Genomic DNA, 26,137 nt, shown 5'->3' on the forward strand with positions numbered 1-26,137 from the left:
GTAGAGCAGCAGGACCTGGTCTTAGTGAGGTGTGTAGAGGAGCAGGACCTGGTCTTAGTGAGGTGTGTAGAGGAGCAGGACCTGGTCTTAGTGAGGTGTGTAGAGGAGCAGGACCTGGTCTTAGTGAGGTGTGTAGAGGAGCAGGACCTGGTCTTAGTGAGGTGTGTAGAGCAGCAGGACCTGGTCTTAGTGAGGTGTCTAAAGGAGCAGGACCTGGTCTTAGTGAGGTGTGTAGAGGAGCAGGACCTGGTCTTAGTGAGGTGTGTAGAGGAGCAGGACCTGGTCTTAGTGAGGTGTGTAGAGGAGCAGGACCTGGTCTTAGTGAGATGTGTAGAGCAGCAGGACTTGGTCTTAGTGAGGTGTGTAGAGGAGCAGGACCTGGTCTTAGTGAGGTGTGTAGAGGAGCAGCAGGACCTGGTCTTAGTGAGGTGTGTAGAGCAGTAGGACCTGGTCTTAGTGAGGTGTGTAGAGCAGCAGGACCTGGTCTTAGTGAGGTGTGTAAAGCAGCAGGACCTGGTCTTAGTGAGGTGTGTAGAGCAGCAGGACCTGGTCTTAGTGAGGTGTGTAAAGCAGCAGGACCTGGTCTTAGTGAGGTGTGTAGAGCAGCAGGACCTGGTCTTAGTGAGGTGTGTAAAGCAGCAGGACCTGGTCTTAGTGAGGTGTGTAGAGCAGCAGGACCTGGTCTTAGTGAGGTGTGTAGAGCAGCAGGACCTGGTCTTAGTGAGGTGTGTAAAGCAGCAGGACCTGGTCTTAGTGAGGTGTGTAGAGCAGCAGGACCTGGTCTTAGTGAGGTGTGTAAAGCAGCAGGACCTGGTCTTAGTGAGGTGTGTAGAGCAGCAGGACCTGGTCTTAGTGAGGTGTGTAGAGGAGCAGGACCTGGTCTTAGTGAGGTGTGTAGAGGAGCAGGACCTGGTCTTAGTGAGGTGTCTAAAGGAGCAGGACCTGGTCTTAGTGAGGTGTGTAGAGGAGCAGGACCTGGTCTTAGTGAGGTGTGTAGAGGAGCAGCAGGACCTGGTCTTAGTGAGGTGTGTAGAGCAGTAGGACCTGGTCTTAGTGAGGTGTCTAAAGGAGCAGGACCTGGTCTTAGTGAGGTGTCTAAAGGAGCAGGACCTGGTCTTAGTGAGGTGTCTAAAGGAGCAGGACCTGGTCTTAGTGAGGTGTCTAAAGGAGCAGGACCTGGTCTTAGTGAGGTGTCTAAAGGAGCAGGACCTGGTCTTAGTGAGGTGTCTAAAGGAGCAGGACCTGGTCTTAGTGAGGTGTCTAAAGGAGCAGGACCTGGTCTTAGTGAGGTGTCTAGAGGAGCAGCAGGACCTGGTCTCAGTGAGGTGCAGTGACACTGATCCGCCTGCTGAGGACCCTGATCTGACATCTGGTGTCCACGTTGATCCTTTTATCTCCCGGCTGCTTACTGAGGATTACGGGTCCCTGCAGGAGCAGCAGAGGGACCGCGTTCATGAAGATGATGGCGGTGTTCAGGTTGCTGCCGGTCTGCTGGCTCCTGTTGGGTCCGGTTCCGGCTCGGGTCCTCCACCCCCTCCCCGTGCTGTGGGTGCTGCCGGACAGGGACCGCCTGGTGGCCCCGGCGGTCCGGCTGGCTCTGCAGGACCTGAGGAGACAGCCGCCCCCTCTGGGGAACTACGAGATCAAGCTCCAGCTGCTGGACTCACAGGTGGGTCACCTGGGGCCGGGTCACCTGGGGACCGGGTCCCCAGAGTCTGAGGTCTGTGTGAATGTTACTGTCTTCTACTCACGATGCTCATAATGGTGTTAGATTATTGATTATTGATGACTTTATATACTGGTAGTAGTTTAATCTACAATAAAACTTCATTTAGTATTCACCCCTAAAGCGGTCAGATGAATGTAGTACAACATGTACCTCTGAGATGTATAAAGTACAACATGTACCTCTCAGATGTAGTACAGTATAAAGTACAACATGTACCCCTGAGATGTAGTACAGTATAAAGTACAACATGTACCTCTGAGATGTAGTACAGTAGAAGTACAACATGTAGTACACTAAAAAGTACTATATGTACCTCTGAGATGTATAAAGTACTATATGTACCTCTGAGATGTAGTACAGTATAAAGTACAACATGTACCTCTGAGATGTAGTACAGTAGAAGTACAACATGTAGTACACTAAAAAGTACTATATGTACCTCTGAGATGTATAAAGTACTATATGTACCTCTGAGATGTAGTACAGTATAAAGTACAACATGTACCTCTGAGATGTAGTACAGTAGAAGTACAACATGTAGTACACTAAAAAGTACTATATGTACCTCTGAGATGTATAAAGTACTATATGTACCTCTGAGATGTAGTACAGTATAAAGTACAACATGTACCTCTGAGATGTAGTACAGTATAAAGTACAACATGTACCTCTCGTTGAAGCCCCCCTGTCCTGCTTCGTCTCAGGTGAGACTGGTCTAAACAGGTTCTGACTGGTCTGAACTGGTCCTGACTGGTCTGACCTGGTCCTGACTGGTCCTCACTGGTCCTCACTGGTCCTCACTGCTCCTGACTGGTCCTGACTGGTCCTGACTGGTCTGACCTGGTCCTGACTGGTCCTCACTGGTCCTGACTGGTCCTCACTGGTCTTGACTGGTCCTGACTGGTCTGACCTGGTCTCAGAGGTGTCTCATGTGTCCTCGTCCTCAGTGTGACCCGGCTGAATCCCTCAAAGCTCTGTTTGATGCCCTGTGGGCGGGGCCAGACTACCTGCTGCTGTTTGGAGGGGCGTGTCCTTCTGTGACGCCGCTCATCGCTCGCTCTCTGCCGGCTCTCAACCTGCTACAGGTACACAGCGGGTCCACTTCCTCTAGTCCGCTTCCTCTAGTCTGCTTCCCCTAGTCTGCTTCCTCTAGTCCGCTTCCTCTAGTCTGCTTCCTCTAGTCCGCTTCCTCTAGTCCGCTTCCTCTAGTCCGCTTCCTCTAGTCTGCTTCCCCTAGTCTGCTTCCTCTACTCCACTTCCTCTAGTCTGCTTCCTCTAGTCCGCTTCCTCAAGTCTGCTTCCCCTAGTCCGCTTCCTCTACTCCACTTCCTCTCGTCTGCTTCCTCTCGTCTGCTTCCTCTAGTCTGCTTCCTCTAGTCCGCTTCTAGTTCGCTTCCCCTAGTCCGCTTCCCCTAGTCCGCTTCCTCTACTCCGCTTCCACTAGTCCGCTTCCTCTACTCAGCTTCCTCTAGTCTGCTTCCTCTAGTCCGCATCCACTAGTCCGCTTCCACTTTACACTATCCCTAGCACACTTCCCTAGCACACTTCCCCAGCACACTATCCCTAGCACACTTCACCTAGCATACTATCCCTAGCACGCCTCACCTAGCATACTATCTCTAGCACACTTCACCTAGCACACTATCCCAGCATACTTCCCTAGCACGCCTCAGAACATTTCTAAACTAAAGAACGTCTGTCAGGTAACTTTGCGGTGCTTCCTGTCCTCGGATGTCTCAGGTGTCTTTCTCAGCCTCGTCCAACAGGAAGTGGAACGGGAACCTGTTCAGCACGGTGCCGTCGGACCGAGCTCTGAACCAGGCCACGGTGAAGCTGCTGCAGCGCTTCAGGTGGACCAGAGTCGGTGTGATCACTCAGGAGGGGCCCCGGCTCTCAGAGGTGAGGGGTCTTCCTTCTCCTGGTTGGTCCTTCAGCACCACCTTTATCCTCCTGGTCGGTCCTTCAGCACCACCTTCATCCTCCATCTCTTCTGTGTGTTCCGGTCCAGATGAAGAAGGACCTGAACCGGCAGCTGCTGAAGGCCGACGTTCAGGTGGTGTTCTGGGGAAGTCTCTCTGAAGACGTCTGCAGCAGCTTGAGGAGGCTAAAGGTCCGGAGCACGTTTAGTTCTGGACTTGAAGGTCCGGAGCACATTTAGTTCAGGTCCTGAAGGTCTGGAGCACTTTTAGTTCAGGTCCTGAAGGTCTGGAGCACATTTAGTTCTGGACTTGAAGGTCCGGAGCACTTTTAGTTCAGGTTCTGAAGGTCTGGAGCACATTTAGTTCAGGTCCTGAAGGTCTGGAGCACATTTAGTTCTGGACTTGAAGGTCTGGAGCACATTTAGTTCAGGTCCTGAAGGTCTGGAGCACATTTAGTTCAGGTCCTGAAGGTCTGGAGCACATTTAGTTCAGGTCCTGAAGGTCTGGAGCACATATAGTTCAGGTCCTGAAGGACCTCTTGGAGTCTGACTTCTCACTGCTGCTTTGTTTACAGGAACAGGACGTTCGGATCGTCATCTGCCAGTTGGAGGAGGAGTCTGTCTCCTCGGTTTTTTGCTGTGTAAGTCTCTACATGTGGGTCTACATAAAGGTCTCCTACCAGTTGGACTAGTTATTTAAAACAGGCAATGCCAATAGTGAAGCTGTGATTCTGTGCTTCAGGCCTACAGGCTGAACATGCTGGGAGCTCGGTACCAGTGGCTGGTTGTTGATGGAGGAACCGCTGGATGGAGGCTAGAGGGAATGGATCCTGGCTGCACGGCCTCCAGGCTGCTGCCGGCTGCCGGTGGATCCATCAGGATGCAGATGAGAGCGCTCGGCAACACAGAGACCCCAGGGATCTCCGGACAGGTCAGGAACCAAGACCTCACTCCCACCGATGCACCATCACCTTCTAACCACGACCTCACTCCCACAGATGCACCATCACCTTCTAACCACGACCTCACGCCCACCAGTCATCTTCTAACCACAACCTCACTCACACCGATGCACCATCACCTTCTAACCATAACCTCACTCCCACCAGTCACCTTCTAACCACGACCTCACTCCCACCAGTCACCTTCTAACCACGACCTCACTCCCACCAGTCACCTTCTAACCACGACCTCACTCCCACCAGTCATCTTCTAACCACGACCTCACTCCCACCAGTCACCTTCTAACCATAACCTCACTCCCACCAGTCACCTTCTAACCACGACCTCACTCCCACCAGTCACCTTCTAACCATGACCTCACTCCCACCAGTCACCTTCTAACCATGACCTCAATCCCACCAGTCATCTTCTAACCACGACCTCACTCCCACCAGTCACCTTCTAACCATGACCTCACTCCCACCAGTCACCTTCTAACCGTGACCTCACTCACACCAGTCACCTTCTAACCACGACCTCACTCCCACTGAATGTTTTTTCTGTTTCTGTGCTCTGCGTCGGCAGACTCCTCAGGAGTACCAGGACTCCTACCTCAGACAGGTGACCCAGGACGGGTCAAAGGTCAGCCCCCTTCACACCTTCGCCTACGACGCTGTCTGGGTGGCTGCCAGCGCGCTCAGCCAGGTGATGGAGACTGTAAAGCTCCGAGAGAAGTACGGCAGCCAGAGAAACGTGAGCACTACTGGGGAGGAAGTCCGTAGGACGCTGCTGGAGGCCATGAAGGAGACGCAGTTTGAAGGAGTCACGGTGAGCAGGTTGACACACCTGAGAAGCACCTAAGACACACCTGGGATAAACACACCTGAAACACACCTGAGATGAACAAACCTAAACCACACCAGAGATAAACACACCTGAGATAAACACGCCTGTGATGAACACACCTGAGATAAACACACCTGAAACACACCTGAGGTAGACACATCTGAGGTACACTCACCTGAGATAAACACACCTGATATAAAGTCACCTGAGATAAAAACACCTGAGGTAAACCTGAGATGAACACACCTGAAACACACCTGAGATAAACACGCCTGAGATAAACACACCTGAGATAACTCACCTGAGATAAACAAACCTGAAACACAACTGAGATAAACTCACCTGAGATAAACTCACCTGAGATAAACACACCTGAAACACACCTAGATAAACACACCTGAGATAAACTCACCTGAAACACACCTGAGATAACTCACCTGAGATAAACTCACCTGAGATAACTCACCTGTGATAAACACATCTGAGACACACCTGAGATAAACTCACCTGGGATAAACTCACCTGGGATAAACACACCTCAGATAAACACACCTGAGATAAACACACCTGAGACATACACACCTGAAATAAACACACCTGAGATAAACACACCTGAGATAAACACACCTGATATAAAGTCACCTGAGATAAAAACACCTGAGGTAAACCTGAGATAAACACACCTGAAGCACACCTGAGATAAACACACGTGAGATAAACAAGCCTGAGAAACACACCTGAGATAACTCACCTGAGATAAACCTGATATGAACACACCTGATATAACTTACCTGTGATGAACACATCTGAGATAAACACACCTGAGATAAACACACCTGAGATAAACACACCTGAGATAAACTCACCTGAGATAAACTCACCTGAGATAAACTCACCTGTGATAAACTCACCTGTGATAAACTCACCTGAGAAAAACACACCTGAGACAAACACACCTGAAATAAACACACCTGAGATAAACACACCTGAAATGCACCTGAGATAAAAACACCTGAGGTAAACCTGAGATAAACATGCCTAAGATAAACACACCTGAGATAAACGCACCTAAAATAAACTCACCTGAGAAACACCTGAGATACACTCACCTGAGATAAACACACCTGAGATAAACACACCTGAGATAAACAAGCCTGAGATAATCACATCTGAGATAAACACACCTGAGATAAACACACCTGATATAAAGTCACCTGAGATAAACTCACCTGAGATACACTCACCTGAGACACACCTGAGATAAACACACCTGAAAAAAACACACCTGAGATACACTCACCTGATATAAAGTCACCTGAGGTAAAAACACCTGAGGTAAACCTGAGATAAACACACCTGAGGTAGACACACCTGAGATAAACTCACCTGAAACACACCTGAGGTAGACACACCTGAGATACACTCACCTGAGAAAAACACACCTGATATAAAGTCACCTGAGATAAACTCACCTGAGGTAAACCTGAGATAAACACGCATGAGATAAACTCACCTGAGATAAACCTGATATAAACACACCTGAGATAAAAAAAAGCCTGAGATAATCACACCTCAGATAAAGTCACCTGAAACACACCTGATACAAACACACCTGAGACACACCTGAGATACACTCACCTGAGACACACCTGAGATACACTCACCTGAGACACACCTGAGACACACTCACCTGAGACACACCTGAGACACACTCACCTGAGACACACCTGAGATACACTCACCTCAGACACACACCTGAGACACACACCTGAGAAACACCCCTGAAACACACCTGAGATGAACACACCTGAGATAAACACACCTGAGATAACTCACCTGTGATAAACTCACCTGAGATAAACACACCTGAGACAAACACACCTGAAATAAACACACCTGAGATAAACACACCTGAAATGCACCTGAGATAAAAACACCTGAGGTAAACCTGAGATAAACATGCCTAAGATAAACACACCTGAGATAAACGCACCTAAAATAAACTCACCTGAGAAACACCTGAGATACACTCACCTGAGATAAACACACCTGAGATAAACACACCTGAGATAAACAAGCCTGAGATAAACAAGCCTGAGATAAACACACTTGATATAAACTCACCTGAGATACACTCACCTGAGACACACCTGAGATAAACACACCTGAAAAAAACACACCTGAGATACACTCACCTGAAATGCACCTGAGATAAAAACACCTGAGGTAAACCTGAGATAAACATGCCTAAGATAAACACACCTGAGATAAACGCACCTAAAATAAACTCACCTGAGAAACACCTGAGATACACTCACCTGAGATAAACACACCTGAGATAAACACACCTGAGATAAACAAGCCTGAGATAATCACATCTGAGATAAACACACCTGAGATAAACACACCTGATATAAAGTCACCTGAGATAAACACACTTGATATAAACTCACCTGAGATACACTCACCTGAGACACACCTGAGATAAACACACCTGAAAAAAACACACCTGAGATACACTCACCTGATATAAAGTCACCTGAGGTAAAAACACCTTCGGTAAACCTGAGATAAACACGCCTGAGATAAACACGCCTGAGATAAACACACCTGAGAAACTCACCTGAAACATACCTGAGGTAGACACACCTGATGTAAAGTCACCTGAGATAAACACACCTGAGGTAAACACACCTGAGGTAAACACACCTGAGATAAAAACACCTGAGGTAAACCCACCTGAGATAAACTCACCTGAGATAAACACACCTAAGATAAACACCTGAGACAAACACACCTGAGACAAACACACCTGAGACAAACACACCTGTGATAAACACACCTGAGACAAACACACCTGAAATAAACACACCTGAGACAAACACACCTGAAATGCACCTGAGATAAAAACACCTGAGGTAAACCTGAGATAAACATGCCTAAGATAAACACACCTGAGATAAACACACCTAAAATAAACTCACATGAAACACACCTGACGTAGACACACCTGAGATACACTCACCTGAGATACACTCACCTGAGATAAAAAACACCTGAGGTCAACCTGAGATAAACACACCTGAGGTAGACACACCTGAGATAAACTCACCTGAAACACACCTGAGGTAGACACACCTGAGATACACTCACCTGAGAAAAACACACCTGATATAAAGTCACCTGAGATAAAAACACCTGAGGTAAACATGAGATAAACACGCATGAGATAAACTCACCTGAGATAAACCTGATATAAACACACCTGAGATAAAAAAAAGCCTGAGATAATCACACCTCAGATAAAGTCACCTGAGATAAACACACCTGAGATAAAGTCACCTGAAACACACCTGATACAAACACACCTGAGACACACCTAAAATACACTCACCTGAGACACACCTGAGATAAACACACCTGAGACACACCTGAGATAGACACACCTGAGATACACTCACCTGAGACACACCTGAGATACACTCACCTGAGACACACCTGAGATACACTCACCTGAGACACACCTGAGATACACTCACCTGAGACACACCTGAGATACACTCACCTCAGACACACACCTGAGACACACACCTGAGAAACACCCCTGAAACACACCTGAGATGAACACACCTGAGATAAACACACCTGAAATAAACACACCTGAGATACACTCACCTGAGACACACCTGAGATAAACACACCTGAAAAAAACACACCTGAGATACACTCACCTGATATAAAGTCACCTGAGGTAAAAACACCTGAGGTAAACCTGAGATAAACACACCTGAGGTAGACACACCTGAGATAAACTCACCTGAAACACACCTGAGGTAGACACACCTGAGATACACTCACCTGAGAAAAACACACCTGATATAAAGTCACCTGAGATAAAAACACCTGAGGTAAACCTGAGATAAACACGCATGAGATAAACTCACCTGAGATAAACCTGATATAAACACACCTGAGATAAAAAAAGCCTGAGATAATCACACCTCAGATAAAGTCACCTGAAACACACCTGATACAAACACACCTGAGACACACCTAAAATACACTCACCTGAGACACACCTGAGATACACTCACCTGAGACACACCTGAGACACACTCACCTGAGACACACCTGAGATACACTCACCTGAGACACACCTGAGATACACTCACCTCAGACACACACCTGAGACACACACCTGAGAAACACCCCTGAAACACACCTGAGATGAACACACCTGAGATAAACACACCTGAGATAACTCACCTGAGATAAACTCACCTGAGATAAACACACCTGAGACAAACACACCTGAAATAAACACACCTGAGATAAACACACCTGAAATGCACCTGAGATAAAAACACCTGAGGTAAACCTGAGATAAACATGCCTAAGATAAACACACCTGAGATAAACGCACCTAAAATAAACTCACCTGAGAAACACCTGAGATACACTCACCTGAGATAAACAAGCCTGAGATAATCACATCTGAGATAAACACACCTGAGATAAACACACCTGATATAAAGTCACCTGAGATAAACACACTTGATATAAACTCACCTGAGATACACTCACCTGAGACACACCTGAGACACACTCACCTGAGACACACCTGAGACACACTCACCTGAGACACACCTGAGATACACTCACCTGAGACACACCTGAGATACACTCACCTCAGACACACACCTGAGATACACTCACCTCAGACACACACCTGAGACACACACCTGAGATGAACACACCTGAGATACACTCACCTGAGATGAACACACCTGAGATAAACACACCTGAGATAAACAAGCCTGAGATAATCACATCTGAGATAAACACACCTGAGATAAACACACCTGATATAAAGTCACCTGAGATAAACACACTTGATATAAACTCACCTGAGATACACTCACCTGAGACACACCTGAGATAAACACACCTGAAAAAAACACACCTGAGATACACTCACCTGATATAAAGTCACCTGAGGTAAAAACACCTTCGGTAAACCTGAGATAAACACGCCTGAGATAAACACGCCTGAGATAAACTCACCTGTGATAAACTCACCTGTGATAAACACACCTGAGACAAACACACCTGAAATAAACACACCTGAGATAAACACACCTGAAATGCACCTGAGATAAAAACACCTGAGGTAAACCTGAGATAAACATGCCTAAGATAAACACACCTGAGATAAACGCACCTAAAATTAACTCACCTGAGAAACACCTGAGATACACTCACCTGAGATAAACACACCTGAGATAAACACACCTGAGATAAACAAGCCTGAGATAATCACATCTGAGATAAACACACCTGAGATAAACACACCTGATATAAAGTCACCTGAGATAAACACACTTGATATAAACTCACCTGAGATACACTCACCTGAGACACACCTGAGATAAACACACCTGAAAAAAACACACCTGAGATACACTCACCTGAAATGCACCTGAGATAAAAACACCTGAGGTAAACCTGAGATAAACATGCCTGAGATAAACACACCTGAGATAAACGCATCTAAAATAAACTCACCTGAGAAACACCTGAGATACACTCACCTGAGATAAACACACCTGAGATAAACACACCTGAGATAAACAAGCCTGAGATAATCACATCTGAGATAAACACACCTGAGATAAACACACCTGATATAAAGTCACCTGAGATAAACACACTTGATATAAACTCACCTGAGATACACTCACCTGAAACACACCTGAGATAAACACACCTGAAAAAAACACACCTGAGATACACTCACCTGATATAAAGTCACCTGAGGTAAAAACACCTTCGGTAAACCTGAGATAAACACGCCTGAGATAAACACGCCTGAGATAAACACGCCTGAGATAAACACACCTGAGAAACTCACCTGAAACATACCTGAGGTAGACACACCTGATGTAAAGTCACCTGAGGTAAACACACCTGAGGTAAACACACCTGAGGTAAACACACCTGAGGTAAACACACCTGAGGTAAACCCACCTGAGATAAACTCACCTGAGATAAACTCACCTGAGATAAACACCTGAGACAAACACACCTGAGACAAACACACCTGTGATAAACACACCTGAGACAAACACACCTGAAATAAACACACCTGAGACAAACACACCTGAAATGCACCTGAGATAAAAACACCTGAGGTAAACCTGAGATAAACATGCCTAAGATAAACACACCTGAGATGAACACACCTAAAATAAACTCACATGAAACACACCTGACGTAGACACACCTGAGATACACTCACCTGAGATACACTCACCTGAGATAAAAAACACCTGAGGTAAACCTGAGATAAACACACCTGAGGTAGACACACCTGAGATAAACTCACCTGAAACACACCTGAGGTAGACACACCTGAGATACACTCACCTGAGAAAAACACACCTGATATAAAGTCACCTGAGATAAAAACACCTGAGGTAAACCTGAGATAAACACGCATGAGATAAACTCACCTGAGATAAACCTGATATAAACACACCTGAGATAAAAAAAAAGCCTGAGATAATCACACCTCAGATAAAGTCACCTGAGATAAACACACCTGAGATAAAGTCACCTGAAACACACCTGATACAAACACACCTGAGACACACCTAAAATACACTCACCTGAGACACACCTGAGATAAACACACCTGAGACACACCTGAGATAGACACACCTGAGATACACTCACCTGAGACACACCTGAGATACACTCACCTGAGACACACCTGAGATACACTCACCTGAGACACACCTGAGACACACTCACCTGAGACACACCTGAGACACACTCACCTGAGACACACCTGAGATACACTCACCTCAGACACACACCTGAGACACACACCTGAGAAACACCCCTGAAACACACCTGAGATGAACACACCTGAGATAACTCACCTGTGATAAACACACCTGAAATAAACACACCTGAGATAAACACACCTGAAATGCACCTGAGATAAAAACACCTGAGGTAAACCTGAGATAAACATGCCTAAGATAAACACACCTGAGATAAACGCACCTAAAATAAACTCACCTGAGAAACACCTGAGATACACTCACCTGAGATAAACACACCTGAGATAAACACACCTGAGATAAACACACCTGAGATAAACACACCTGAGATAAACACACCTGAGATAATCACACCTGAGATAAACACACCTGATATAAAGTCACCTGAGATAAACACACTTGATATAAACTCACCTGAGACACACCTGAGATAAACACACCTGAAAAAAACACACCTGAGATACACTCACCTGATATAAAGTCACCTGAGGTAAAAACACCTTCGGTAAACCTGAGATAAACACGCCTGAGATAAACACACCTGAGAAACTCACCTGAAACATACCTGAGGTAGACACACCTGATGTAAAGTCACCTGAGATAAACACACCTGAGGTAAACACACCTGAGGTAAACACACCTGAGATAAAAACACCTGAGGTAAACTCACCTGAGATAAACTCACCTGAGATAAACACACCTGAGACAAACACACCTGAGACAAACACACCTGAGACAAACACACCTGAGACAAACACACCTGAGACAAACACACCTGAGACAAACACACCTGAGACAAACACACCTGAAATAAACACACCTGAGACAAACACACCTGAAATGCACCTGAGATAAAAACACCTGAGGTAAACCTGAGATAAACATGCCTAAGATAAACACACCTGAGATAAACACACCTAAAATAAACTCACATGAAACACACCTGATGTAGACACACCTGAGATACACTCACCTGAGATACACTCACCTGAGATAAAAAACACCTGAGGTAAACCTGAGATAAACACACCTGAGGTAGACACACCTGAGATAAACTCACCTGAAACACACCTGAGGTAGACACACCTGAGATACACTCACCTGAGAAAAACACACCTGATATAAAGTCACCTGAGATAAAAACACCTGAGGTAAACCTGAGATAAACACGCATGAGATAAACTCACCTGAGATAAACCTGATATAAACACACCTGAGATAAAAAAAAGCCTGAGATAATCACACCTCAGATAAAGTCACCTGAGATAAACACACCTGAGATAAAGTCACCTGAAACACACCTGATACAAACACACCTGAGACACACCTAAAATACACTCACCTGAGACACACCTGAGATAAACACACCTGAGACACACCTGAGATACACTCACCTGAGACACACCTGAGATACACTCACCTGAGACACACCTGAGATACACTCACCTGAGACACACCTGAGATACACTCACCTGAGACACACCTGAGATACACTCACCTGAGACACACCTGAGACACACTCACCTGAGACACACCTGAGACACACTCACCTGAGACACACCTGAGACACACTCACCTGAGACACACCTGAGACACACTCACCTGAGACACACCTGAGACACACTCACCTGAGACACACCTGAGATACACTCACCTGAGACACACCTGAGATACACTCACCTGAGACACACCTGAGATACACTCACCTGAGACACACCTGAGATACACTCACCTGAGACACACCTGAGATACACTCACCTGAGACACACACCTGAGATACACTCACCTGAGACACACACCTGAGACACACACCTGAGAAACACCCCTGAAACACACACCTGAGAAACACCCCTGAAACACACCTGAGATGAACACACCTGATATAAAGTCACCTGAGATAAAAACACCTTCGGTAAACCTGAGAGAAACACACCTGAAACACGCCTGAGATAAACACACCTGAAATAAACTCACCTGAGAAACACCTGAGATACACTCACCTGAGATACACTCACCTGAGACACACCTGAGATAAACACACCTGAAAAAAACACACCTGAGATACACTCACCTGATATAAAGTCACCTGAGGTAAAAACACCTTCGGTAAACCTGAGATAAACACGCCTGAGATAAACACGCCTGAGATAAACACACCTGAGAAACTCACCTGAAACATACCTGAGGTAGACACACCTGATGTAAAGTCACCTGAGATAAACACACCTGAGGTAAACACACCTGAGGTAAACACACCTGAGATAAAAACACCTAAGGTAAACTCACCTGAGATAAACTCACCTGAGATAAACACACCTAAGATAAACACCTGAGACAAACACACCTGAGACAAACACACCTGAGACAAACACACCTGAGACAAACACACCTGAGACAAACACACCTGAGACAAACACACCTGAGACAAACACACCTGAAATAAACACACCTGAAATGCACCTGAGATAAAAACACCTGAGGTAAACCTGAGATAAACATGCCTAAGATAAAAACACCTGAGGTAAACCTGAGATAAACATGCCTAAGATAAACACACCTGAGATAAACACACCTAAAATAAACTCACATGAAACACACCTGAGATACACTCACCTGAGATAAAAAACACCTGAGGTAAACCTGAGATAAACACACCTGAGGTAGACACACCTGAGATAAACTCACCTGAAACACACCTGAGGTAGACACACCTGAGATACACTCACCTGAGAAAAACACACCTGATATAAAGTCACCTGAGATAAAAACACCTGAGGTAAACCTGAGATAAACACGCATGAGATAAACTCACCTGAGATAAACCTGATATAAACACACCTGAGATAAAAAAAGCCTGAGATAATCACACCTCAGATAAAGTCACCTGAGATAAACACACCTGAGATAAAGTCACCTGAAACACACCTGATACAAACACACCTGAGACACACCTAAAATACACTCACCTGAGACACACCTGAGATAAACACACCTGAGACACACCTGAGATACACTCACCTGAGACACACCTGAGATACACTCACCTGAGACACACCTGAGATACACTCACCTGAGACACACCTGAGATACACTCACCTGAGACACACCTGAGATACACTCACCTGAGACACACCTGAGACACACTCACCTGAGACACACCTGAGACACACTCACCTGAGACACACCTGAGACACACTCACCTGAGACACACCTGAGACACACTCACCTGAGACACACCTGAGACACACTCACCTGAGACACACCTGAGACACACTCACCTGAGACACACCTGAGACACACTCACCTGAGACACACCTGAGACACACTCACCTGAGACACACCTGAGATACACTCACCTGAGACACACCTGAGATACACTCACCTGAGACACACCTGAGATACACTCACCTGAGACACACCTGAGATACACTCACCTGAGACACACACCTGAGACACACACCTGAGAAACACCCCTGAAACACACACCTGAGAAACACCCCTGAAACACACCTGAGATGAACACACCTGATATAAAGTCACCTGAGATAAAAACACCTTCGGTAAACCTGAGAGAAACACACCTGAAACACGCCTGAGATAAACACACCTGAAATAAACTCACCTGAGAAACACCTGAGATAAACACACCTGAGATAAACACACCTGAGATACACTCACCTGAGACACACCTGAGATAAACACACCTGAAAAAAACACACCTGAGATACACTCACCTGATATAAAGTCACCTGAGGTAAAAACACCTTCGGTAAACCTGAGATAAACACGCCTGAGATAAACACGCCTGAGATAAACACACCTGAGAAACTCACCTGAAACATACCTGAGGTAGACACACCTGATGTAAAGTCACTTGAGATAAACACACCTGAGGTAAACACACCTGAGGTAAACACACCTGAGATAAAAACACCTGAGGTAAACTCACCTGAGATAAACTCACCTGAGATAAACACACCTAAGATAAACACCTGAGACAAACACACCTGAGACAAACACACCTGAGACAAACACACCTGAGACAAACACACCTGAGACAAACACACCTGAGACAAACACACCTGAAATAAACACACCTGAAATGCACCTGAGATAAAAACACCTGAGGTAAACCTGAGATAAACATGCCTAAGATAAAAACACCTGAGGTAAACCTGAGATAAACATGCCTAAGATAAACACACCTGAGATAAACACACCTAAAATAAACTCACATGAAACACACCTGAGATACACTCACCTGAGATAAAAAACACCTGAGGTAAACCTGAGATAAACACACCTGAGGTAGACACACCTGAGATAAACTCACCTGAAACACACCTGAGGTAGACACACCTGAGATACACTCACCTGAGAAAAACACACCTGATATAAAGTCACCTGAGATAAAAACACCTGAGGTAAACCTGAGATAAACACGCATGAGATAAACTCACCTGAGATAAACCTGATATAAACACACCTGAGATAAAAAAAGCCTGAGATAATCACACCTCAGATAAAGTCACCTGAGATAAACACACCTGAGATAAAGTCACCTGAAACACACCTGATACAAACACACCTGAGACACACCTAAAATACACTCACCTGAGACACACCTGAGATAAACACACCTGAGACACACCTGAGATACACTCACCTGAGACACACCTGAGATACACTCACCTGAGACACACCTGAGATACACACACCTGAGACACACTCACCTGAGACACACCTGAGACACACTCACCTGAGACACACCTGAGACACACTCACCTGAGACACACCTGAGATACACTCACCTGAGACACACCTGAGATACACTCACCTCAGACACACACCTGAGACACACACCTGAGAAACACCCCTGAAACACACCTGAGATGAACACACCTGAGATAAACACACCTGATATAAAGTCACCTGAGATAAAAACACCTTCGGTAAACCTGAGAGAAACACACCTGAAACATACCTGAGGTAGACACACCTGATATATAGTCACCTGAGATAAAAACACCTTCGGTAAACCTGAGAGAAACACACCTGAAACACGCCTGAGATAAACACACCTGAGATAAACTCACCTGAAACATACCTGAGGTAGACACACCTGATATATAGTCACCTGAGATAAAAACACATTCGGTAAACCTGAGAGAAACACACCTAAAACACGCCTGAGATAAACACGCCTGAGATAAACTCACCTGAGATAAACCTGTGATAAACTCACCTGTGATAAACTCACCTGTGATAAACACACCTGAGATAAACACACCTGAGATGAACACACCTGATATAAAGTCACCTGAGATAAAAACACCTTCGGTAAACCTGAGATAAACACGCCTGAGATAAACACGCCTGAGCTACACGCACCTGAGGTAGACACACCTGAGATACACTCACCTGAGATACACTCACCTGAGATAAACACACCTGATATAAAGTCACCTGAGATAAAAACACCTGAGGTAAACACACCTGAGGTACACACACCTGAGATAAACTCACCTGAGATAAACCTGAGATAAACACACCTGAGATTGTTAATGCGTGCTAATTATTGGATGCCTGGTGTAGCCTCCAGAAGAACTCAGTTCAACAACTTCTCTCGTTCTCTATATTTATTTACTAAATGATCACAAGCAAAGTAGTCAGCGCTGCAATTGCAAAAGCAGTGAGTGGTACAGCCTACACGCAGGTTGGGTCAAGAACAACTGCCCCCCAAACGGAAGTGGGGCCTTTCATACACAGGTTATCGTCACAGGTTCGTCTCGCCTCGTCCTAACATCTGATTGGCTCTATCCTGTCAAGAGGAGGAGAATCCCGTGTTCTCATCTTTTCTCACAAGACTGGACCGTGCAACGACCCGTCTGCTTCACTAATGTCAACATACTGATAAACAGTTGTGAGTGTTGAAGTGCGCAGGCGTGTGACTGACTTCCCTTGAGAACTGGACCTTTCATAGACACAACCAACTCCAGCTGCATAGCTGTGTTATACTGACCTCGCTGACCTGAACTTTAATAGGCAATAAGAGTAATGGAGAATATCTGCAGAATATAAGGATTTATATTATCAATCCCCCCTTTTACATAATTTATTATGTAAACTAAACAATAATATAAAGCTCAAACCATGGTCTATATCAGTTCATAACTATGTGTGTTAATTATTTAACAGACTGGAAATCTCTAACAGACATGGGTTACATCAGTTCATAACTCTATGTGTGTGTTACTTAACAGAGTGGAAATCTCTAAACAGACATAACAGCACGCCTATGTTATAAATGTTTTTATAGAAAGCTAACATATTTTTTTGTTCTCTCTGCCTGAGTGTTCTGCCAATTCATGGGACATTGCTCTCAGACCATCTAAGGCCTTAGTGAAAGATCCATCTGGGGCTATGTTATTCGGGATGAAAGTGCAACAAGTTTGGCCAAACATTGAGCACATTCCTCCCTTCTCTGCTAACAAGATAACTCACCTGTGATAAACACACCTGAGATAAACTCACCTGAGATAAACACACCTGATACACAGCTAAGATAAACACACCTGAAATAAACACACCTGAGATAAACTCACCTGAGATGAACACACCTGAAACGCACCTGAGATAAACACACCTGCGATAAACACACCTAAAAACACACCTGAGATCAACTCACCTGTGATAAACACACCTGAGATAAACTCACCTGAGACAAACACACCTGAGACAAACACACCTGAGACAAACACACCTGAGACAAACACACCTGAGACAAACACACCTGAGATGCACTCACCTGAGATAAACACACCTGATATAAAGTCACCTGAGATAAAAACACCTGAGGTAAACCTGAGATAAACACACCTGAAACACGCCTGAGATAAACACACCTGAGATAAACAATCCTGAGATAACTCACCTGTGATAAACACACCTGAGATAAACTCACCAGTGATGAACACACCTGAGATAAACCTGAGATAAACACACCTGAGATAAACACACCTGAGATTAACACACCTGAAATAAACCTGTGATAAACACACCTGAGATAACTCACCTGTGATGAACACACCTGAGATAACTCACCTGTGATGAACACACCTGAAACACACCTGAGATAAACTCACCTGTGATGAACACACCTGAGATAACTCACCTGTGATGAACACACCTGAGACACACCTGAGATAAACTCACTTGGGATAAACACACCTGAGACAAACACACCTGAAATAAACACACCTGAGATAAACACACGTGAAATGCGCCTGAGATAAACACACCTGAGATGAACTCACCTGAAACACACCTGAGGTAGACACACCTGATATAAAGTCACCTGAGATAAAAACACCTGAGATAAACACACCTGAAACACACCTGAGATAAACACGCCTGAGATAAACACACCTGAGATAAAGAAGCCTGAGATAAACACACCTGTGATAAACACACCTGAGATAACTCACCTGTGATAAACACACCCGAGACACACCTGAGATAACTCACCTGTGATAAACACACCTGAGATAACTCACCTGAGATAAACACACCTGAAATAAACACACCTGAGATAAACACACCTGAAATAAACCTGAGATGAACACATCTGAAACTCACCTGAGATAAACTCACCTGAGATAAACACACCTGAGGTAAACACACCTCAAACACACCTGAGGTAGACACACCTGAAATAAAGTCACCTGAGATAAAAACACCTGAGGTAAACCTGAGATAAACACGCATAAGATAAACACACCTGAGATAAAGAAGCCTGAGATAAAGACACCTGAGATAAACACACCTGAAACACTTCTGAGATAAACACACCTGAGATAAACACACCTGATATAAAGTCACCTGAGATAAACACACTTGATATAAACTCACCTGAGATAAACACACCTGAAAAAAACACACCTGAGACAAACACACCTGAGACACACCTGAGATGCACTCACCTGAGAGACAACTGAGATAAACACACCTGAAACACACCTGAGATGAACACACCTGAGATAAAAACACCTTCGGTAAACCTGAGATAAACACGCCTGAGATAAACACGCCTGAGATAAACTCACCTGAAACATACCTGAGATACACTCACCTGAGATAACAACACCTGAGATAAACACGACTGAGATAAACCTGAGATAAACACGACTGAGATAAACACGACTGAGATAAACACACCTGAAATAAACACACCTGAGAGAAACTCACCTGAGATAAACACACCTGAAACGCACCTGAGACAAACACACCTGAGATAAACACACCTGAAACGCACCTGAGGTAGACACACCTGAGATACACTCACCTGAGATAAACACACCTGATATAAAGTCACCTGAGATAAAAACACCTGAGGTAAACCTGAGATAAACACACCTGAAACACACCTGAGATAAACTCACCTGAGATAAACACACCTGATATAACGTCACCTGAGATAACAACACCTGAGATACACTCACCTGAGATAAACACGACTGAGATAAACCTGAGATAAACACGACTGAGATAAACACGACTGAGATAAACACGACTGAGATAAACACGACTGAGATAAACACACCTGAAACGCACCTGAGGTAGACACACCTGAGATACACTCACCTGAGATAAACACACCTGATATAAAGTCACCTGAGATAAAAACACCTGAGGTAAACCTGAGATAAACACACCTGAGATAAACACACCTGAGATAAACACACCTGAGATAAACTCACCTGAGATAAACACACCTGAGATAACTCACTAGTGATAAATACACCTGAGATAAACACAACTGAGACACACCTGAGATAAACACACCTGAGATTAACACACCTGAGATAAACCTGAGATAAACACACCTGAGATAACTCACCTGTGATAAACACACCCAAGATAAACTCACCAGTGATAAATACACCTGAGATAAACACACCTGAGATTAACACACCTGAGATAAACCTGAGATAAACCTGAGATAAACACACCTGAGATAACTCACCTGTGATAAACACACCTGAGACACACCTGAGACAAACTCACCTGGGATAAACACACCTGAGATAACTCACCTGTGATAAACACACCTGAGACAAACACACCTGAAATAAACACACCTGAAATAAACACACCTGAGACAAACACACCTGAAATAAACACACCTGAAATAAACACACCTGAGGTAAACACACCTGAGGTAAACACACCTGAGGTAGACACACCTGAGATACACTCACCTGAGATAAACACACCTGATATAAAGTCACCTGAGGTAAACCTGAGATAAACACACCTGAGATAAACACACCTGAGATAAAGAAGCCTGAGATAAACTCACCTGAAACACACCTGAGATAAACTCACCTGTGAAAAACACACCTGAGATAACTCACCTGTGATAAACACACCTGAGACACACCTGAGATAAACTCACCTGGGATGAACACACCTGAGATAACTCACCTGTGATAAACACACCTGAGACAAACACACCTGAAATAAACACACCTGAGATAAACACACCTAAAATGCACCTGAGATAAACACACCTGAGATAAACCTGAGATAAACACACCTGAGATAAACACACCTGAGATTAACACACCTGAGATAAAGAAGCCTGAGATAAACTCACCTGAGATAAACCTGAGATAAACTCACCTGTGATACACTCACCTGTGATAAACACACCTGTGATAAACACACCTGAGATAAACACACCTGAGATAAAGAAGCCTGAGATAAACTCACCTGAAACACACCTGAGATAAACTCACCTGTGAAAAACACACCTGAGATAACTCACCTGTGATAAACACACCTGAGACACACCTGAGATAAACTCACCTGGGATAAACACACCTGAGATAACTCACCTGTGATAAACACACCTGAGACAAACACACCTGAAATAAACACACCTGAGATAAACACACCTAAAATGCACCTGAGATAAACACACCTGAGATAAACCTGAGATAAACACACCTGAGATAAACACACCTGAGATTAACACACCTGAGATAAACCTGAGATAAACATACCTGAGATAAACACACCTGAGATAAACACACCTGAGATACTCACCTGAGACACGCCTGAGATAAACACACCTGAAACACACCTGAGATAAACACACCTGATATAAACTCAACTGAGATAAACACACCTGAGATAAACACACATACCCACATATACATGTGTATGTTTATTTATATTCATGAATATATATTTGTTTGTTTGTTGTTTCAGGGTCCAGTGATGTTTCGTAACGGAGAGAGAATGACGTCCATCGAACTGATCCAGCTTCAAAGTGAATGTTTGATATTATTGACTCCTGATCAGCAGTGTGTACATGATTGATTACTGATCAGCAGTGTGTATATGATTGATTACTGATCAGCAGTGTGTATATGATTGATTACTGATCAGCAGTGTGTATATGATTGATAACTGATCAGGCAGCAGGTATGTGGTGGTGGGAGACTTCAACACTTCCACCCAACAGCTGCGAGTGCTGAACCAGCTGCTGAAGTTTCCAGGTGAGTCCCTGAATGCATCACAGGCCGTCTCAGTGACCCGTTGATCAGGATGACGCTGACCGTTTGCTGCTGCAGGCCCAGGACCAGCCAGAGACCGGACTCTGGTCTTCGTGCAGCGGCAGCACGTCAGCTTCCTACTGTACAGCACGCTGTCCTCAGCTGCAGCGGTGACCATCTTCATCACGCTGACCGTCCTCTTCCTCACTGTCCTCCGCCGTGAACACGGGTACTTTTCCAACGTTCACTTTAACAATAATCAAGATGCAAATATTCAAACATACACATAAATGTAGGGATTATAAACATGAAAGCCTGCGTTATGGATCCATCCTGCTGTATATTCATGTCTGCAGGCCTGGAGCCCAGGACCAGCTGCTGCTGCTGGTCCTCCTGCTGGGCCTCCTGCTGGCCTCCTCCTCCGTTCTGCTCTCTGGTCTGGACGAGGCCTCTTGGTCTCGCTGGACGTCCCAGCTGCTCTGCTCCGTGAGTCCCTGAAGACCTCAGAGTACTTTTACTGGAGTACTGCACTCACTGTACTACGGAGTATTTCCTTGCTCATGTGTTATGATGGATGCTTATCGTGGATACATAATATTTTTACTGTTGGTACTTCAGGTATGTAAAGGTGCTGTCACGTGTAGAGCAGTATTTGTACACAGTAGTACTGCGAGTACACGTCTGCCTCACGGGTCCCGTCCTGCTGGCCTCCACAGGTCCGGCTGTGGACCGGGTCCCTGGGCCTCACAGGGGTCTTCTCCGTGCTGTTCCTGCGGTCCTGGAGGCTTCACGCGCTCTGCAGCGTCCGGCGGCGTCCGGCCGGCTGCGCGCTGCTGCTGCTGCTGCTGGACGCGCTGCTGCTGGGCAGCTGGGCGCTGGTGGACCCGCTCAGACGGGACGCGCTGCAGCTCGGAGCGCAGGTAGGACCGCAGGACCGGCTCCTGGGAGGACTGGTACTAGAGTTCTACTAAAATACAGTTAAAGTACACGAGTGCCACACAGCTAAAGTAGAAGACTTTCAGTAAACAAGACAAAAAGGTTTAAGCCAGTTGTTTAATCTCATGAATGTATTTTAGTTTTGTATATAACAAATGTAACTGAGTAAAATGTACAATGTAGTATAAAGGAGCAGGACCACCACTGACCTCTGACTTCTTTGTCTCAGAGCGTCTCTCAGGATGAAGTGGTCCAGCTGGTCTCTGAGTGCTGCAGCAGCTCCAACATGCAGCTGTGGCTCGCTGCCGTGTGCGGATACAAAACTGCTCTGCTGGTCAGAACCCACCGGAACCTGCTGGCTAGAACCTGCTGGCTAGAACCTGCTGGCTAGAACCTGCTGGCTAGAACCTGCTGGCCTAGAACCTGCTGGCCTAGAACCTGCTGGCTAGAACCTGCTGGCTAGAACCTGCTGGCTAGAACCTGCTGGCCTATAACCTGCTGCCTACAACCTGCTGCCTAGAACCTGATGGCTAGAAGTTCCTGGCCTAGAACCTGCTGGCTAGAACCTGCTGGCTAGAACCTGATGGCTAGAACTTCCTGGCCTAGAACCTGCTGCCTAGAACTTCCTGGCCTAGAACCTGCTGGCTAGAACCTGCTGGCTAGAACCTGCTGGCCTAGAACCTGCTGGCTAGAACCTGCTGGCTAGAACCTGCTGGCCTATAACCTGCTGCCTAGAACCTGCTGCCTAGAACCTGATGGCTAGAAGTTCCTGGCCTAGAACCTGCTGGCTAGAACCTGCTGGCCTTGAACCTGCTGGCCTTGAACCTGCTGGCCTTGAACCTGCTGGCCTTGAACCTGCTGGCTAGAACCTGCTGGCTAGAACCTGCTGCCTAGAACCTGCTGGCTAGAACTTCCTGGCCTAGAACCTGCTGGCTAGAACCTGCTGGCTAGAACCTGCTGGCCTTGAACCTGCTGCCTAGAACCTGCTGGCTAGAACCTGCTGGCTAGAACTTCCTGGCCTAGAATCTGCTGGCCTTGAACCTGCTGGCTAGAACCTGCTGGCTAGAACTTCCTGGCCTAGAACCTGCTGGCTAGAACCTGCTGGCCTTGAACCTGCTGCCTAGAACCTGCTGCCTAGAACCTGCTGGCCTAGAACCCTAGCCCTCTGCTGATGCTCCCTCTCTTCAGGGTCTGGGCTGTCTGGTGGCCTGCAGCGTGCGGACGCTGGGCGTGTTCGTGGTGGCGGCGTTCAGCGCGTCGGGACTGTTGGGGTCGCTGCTGACGGCCCACAATCCTCCTGTGCAGCTGTGCGTGACCGGCTGCCTCGTCCTCTGCTGCAACCTCTTCATCCTCAGCTGGCTGTTCGGGCCGAAGGTCAGTGTGTCCGTCTGAGGAGTGGGAGGCAGAGCCTCCGTCCTCGGGGACGACGCCCACATGCAGGTTCCTTTCTTTGCAGCTCCTGCGTCGGCACGGCAGCGAGCTGCAGCAGCCGGCGGCCGCGAGGGAGGACGAGGACGAGGACGAGGACGGCACGAGGCTGAGCCGCCTCAACCGGCAGATGAAGACCCGCACCGCTCAGGTGAGGACGCGGAGACGTCGGCTCACTTCCTGTGTGAGCGAGTTCCCGCTCAGCGCCGTCTCATGTGTTCTTCGCAGCTGGACGCGGAGATGGAGAACATCAGCTTGATGCTGTGTGAGACGTGCCGGCCCGCGGCGAGGAGGCGAGACCCGGGTGAGGACAGGAAGTCACACTTGGTGATGGAGCTAGCTAGACTAGCAGTTTCTCCCTGCTTCCACTCTTTGTGCTATGCTAGCCTAGTTAGCTTCATCACCAAAGAAGAAAGAAACAAAGAAACAAAAAATGCCATATCCTGATGTTATAACATACATACATATATATGTTTATACGTATATGACCTGTCTGGTCTCAGCAGGCGGACTCAGATCGGTGACGTGGTCTCATGAAGCTCAGGTCTGTCCTGAGGACAGAAACCCGGAGAGGGAACCTTTGAGTCCAGACAGCATCAACTCTCCTGACCAGTGAGAAGTCTTGTTCCTGCAGTCGTAGTACTAATACCCTGCAGTATTAGTACTAATACCCTGCAGTAGTGTTGTACTAGTCGTTTGACTTCCTTTCCGTGTTTCTCTCAGCGTGCGGCGTCGTCTGTCCGTCCAGCTGCCGATCCTCCATCTTTCCTACCTGCCCGGCGGCGTCAGCGCCAGCAGCTCCGGTCTGTTCACGACGATGACTTCCTGTTCCCCTGAGACCGCTGACTTCCTGTCTGTTCACGATGATGACTTCCTGTTCCCCTGAAGCCGCTGGACCAATCCCACGCCAGCTGTGACCTTCAATGAG

At 46.2% G+C, this 26,137-nt stretch overlaps 1 protein-coding gene across 1 annotated transcript; it reads left to right on the top strand.

Annotated features, from left to right (window-relative positions):
* Positions 1–1,453: 1,453 nt before the first annotated feature.
* Positions 1,454–26,136, top strand: LOC306744738 (gamma-aminobutyric acid type B receptor subunit 2-like; the record flags this gene model as incomplete). The annotated part of the gene is made up of 18 exons (XM_079227419.1): positions 1,454–1,669; positions 2,677–2,814; positions 3,470–3,628; positions 3,738–3,839; positions 4,223–4,288; positions 4,390–4,578; positions 5,175–5,417; positions 22,559–22,619; positions 22,768–22,848; positions 22,924–23,074; positions 23,202–23,331; positions 23,562–23,765; positions 24,011–24,115; positions 24,970–25,155; positions 25,238–25,360; positions 25,438–25,513; positions 25,716–25,821; positions 25,933–26,136. The coding sequence occupies 18 exons, from the start codon at positions 1,454–1,456 to the stop codon at positions 26,093–26,095; spliced, it is 2,499 nt and encodes an 832-aa protein (XP_079083545.1). The 3' UTR covers positions 26,096–26,136.
* Position 26,137: the final 1 nt, after the last annotated feature.

Source organism: Taurulus bubalis, assembly GCF_910589615.1.
Source record: "Taurulus bubalis genome assembly, chromosome: 12".
In the NCBI taxonomy this organism is placed as follows: domain Eukaryota; kingdom Metazoa; phylum Chordata; class Actinopteri; order Perciformes; family Cottidae; genus Taurulus; species Taurulus bubalis.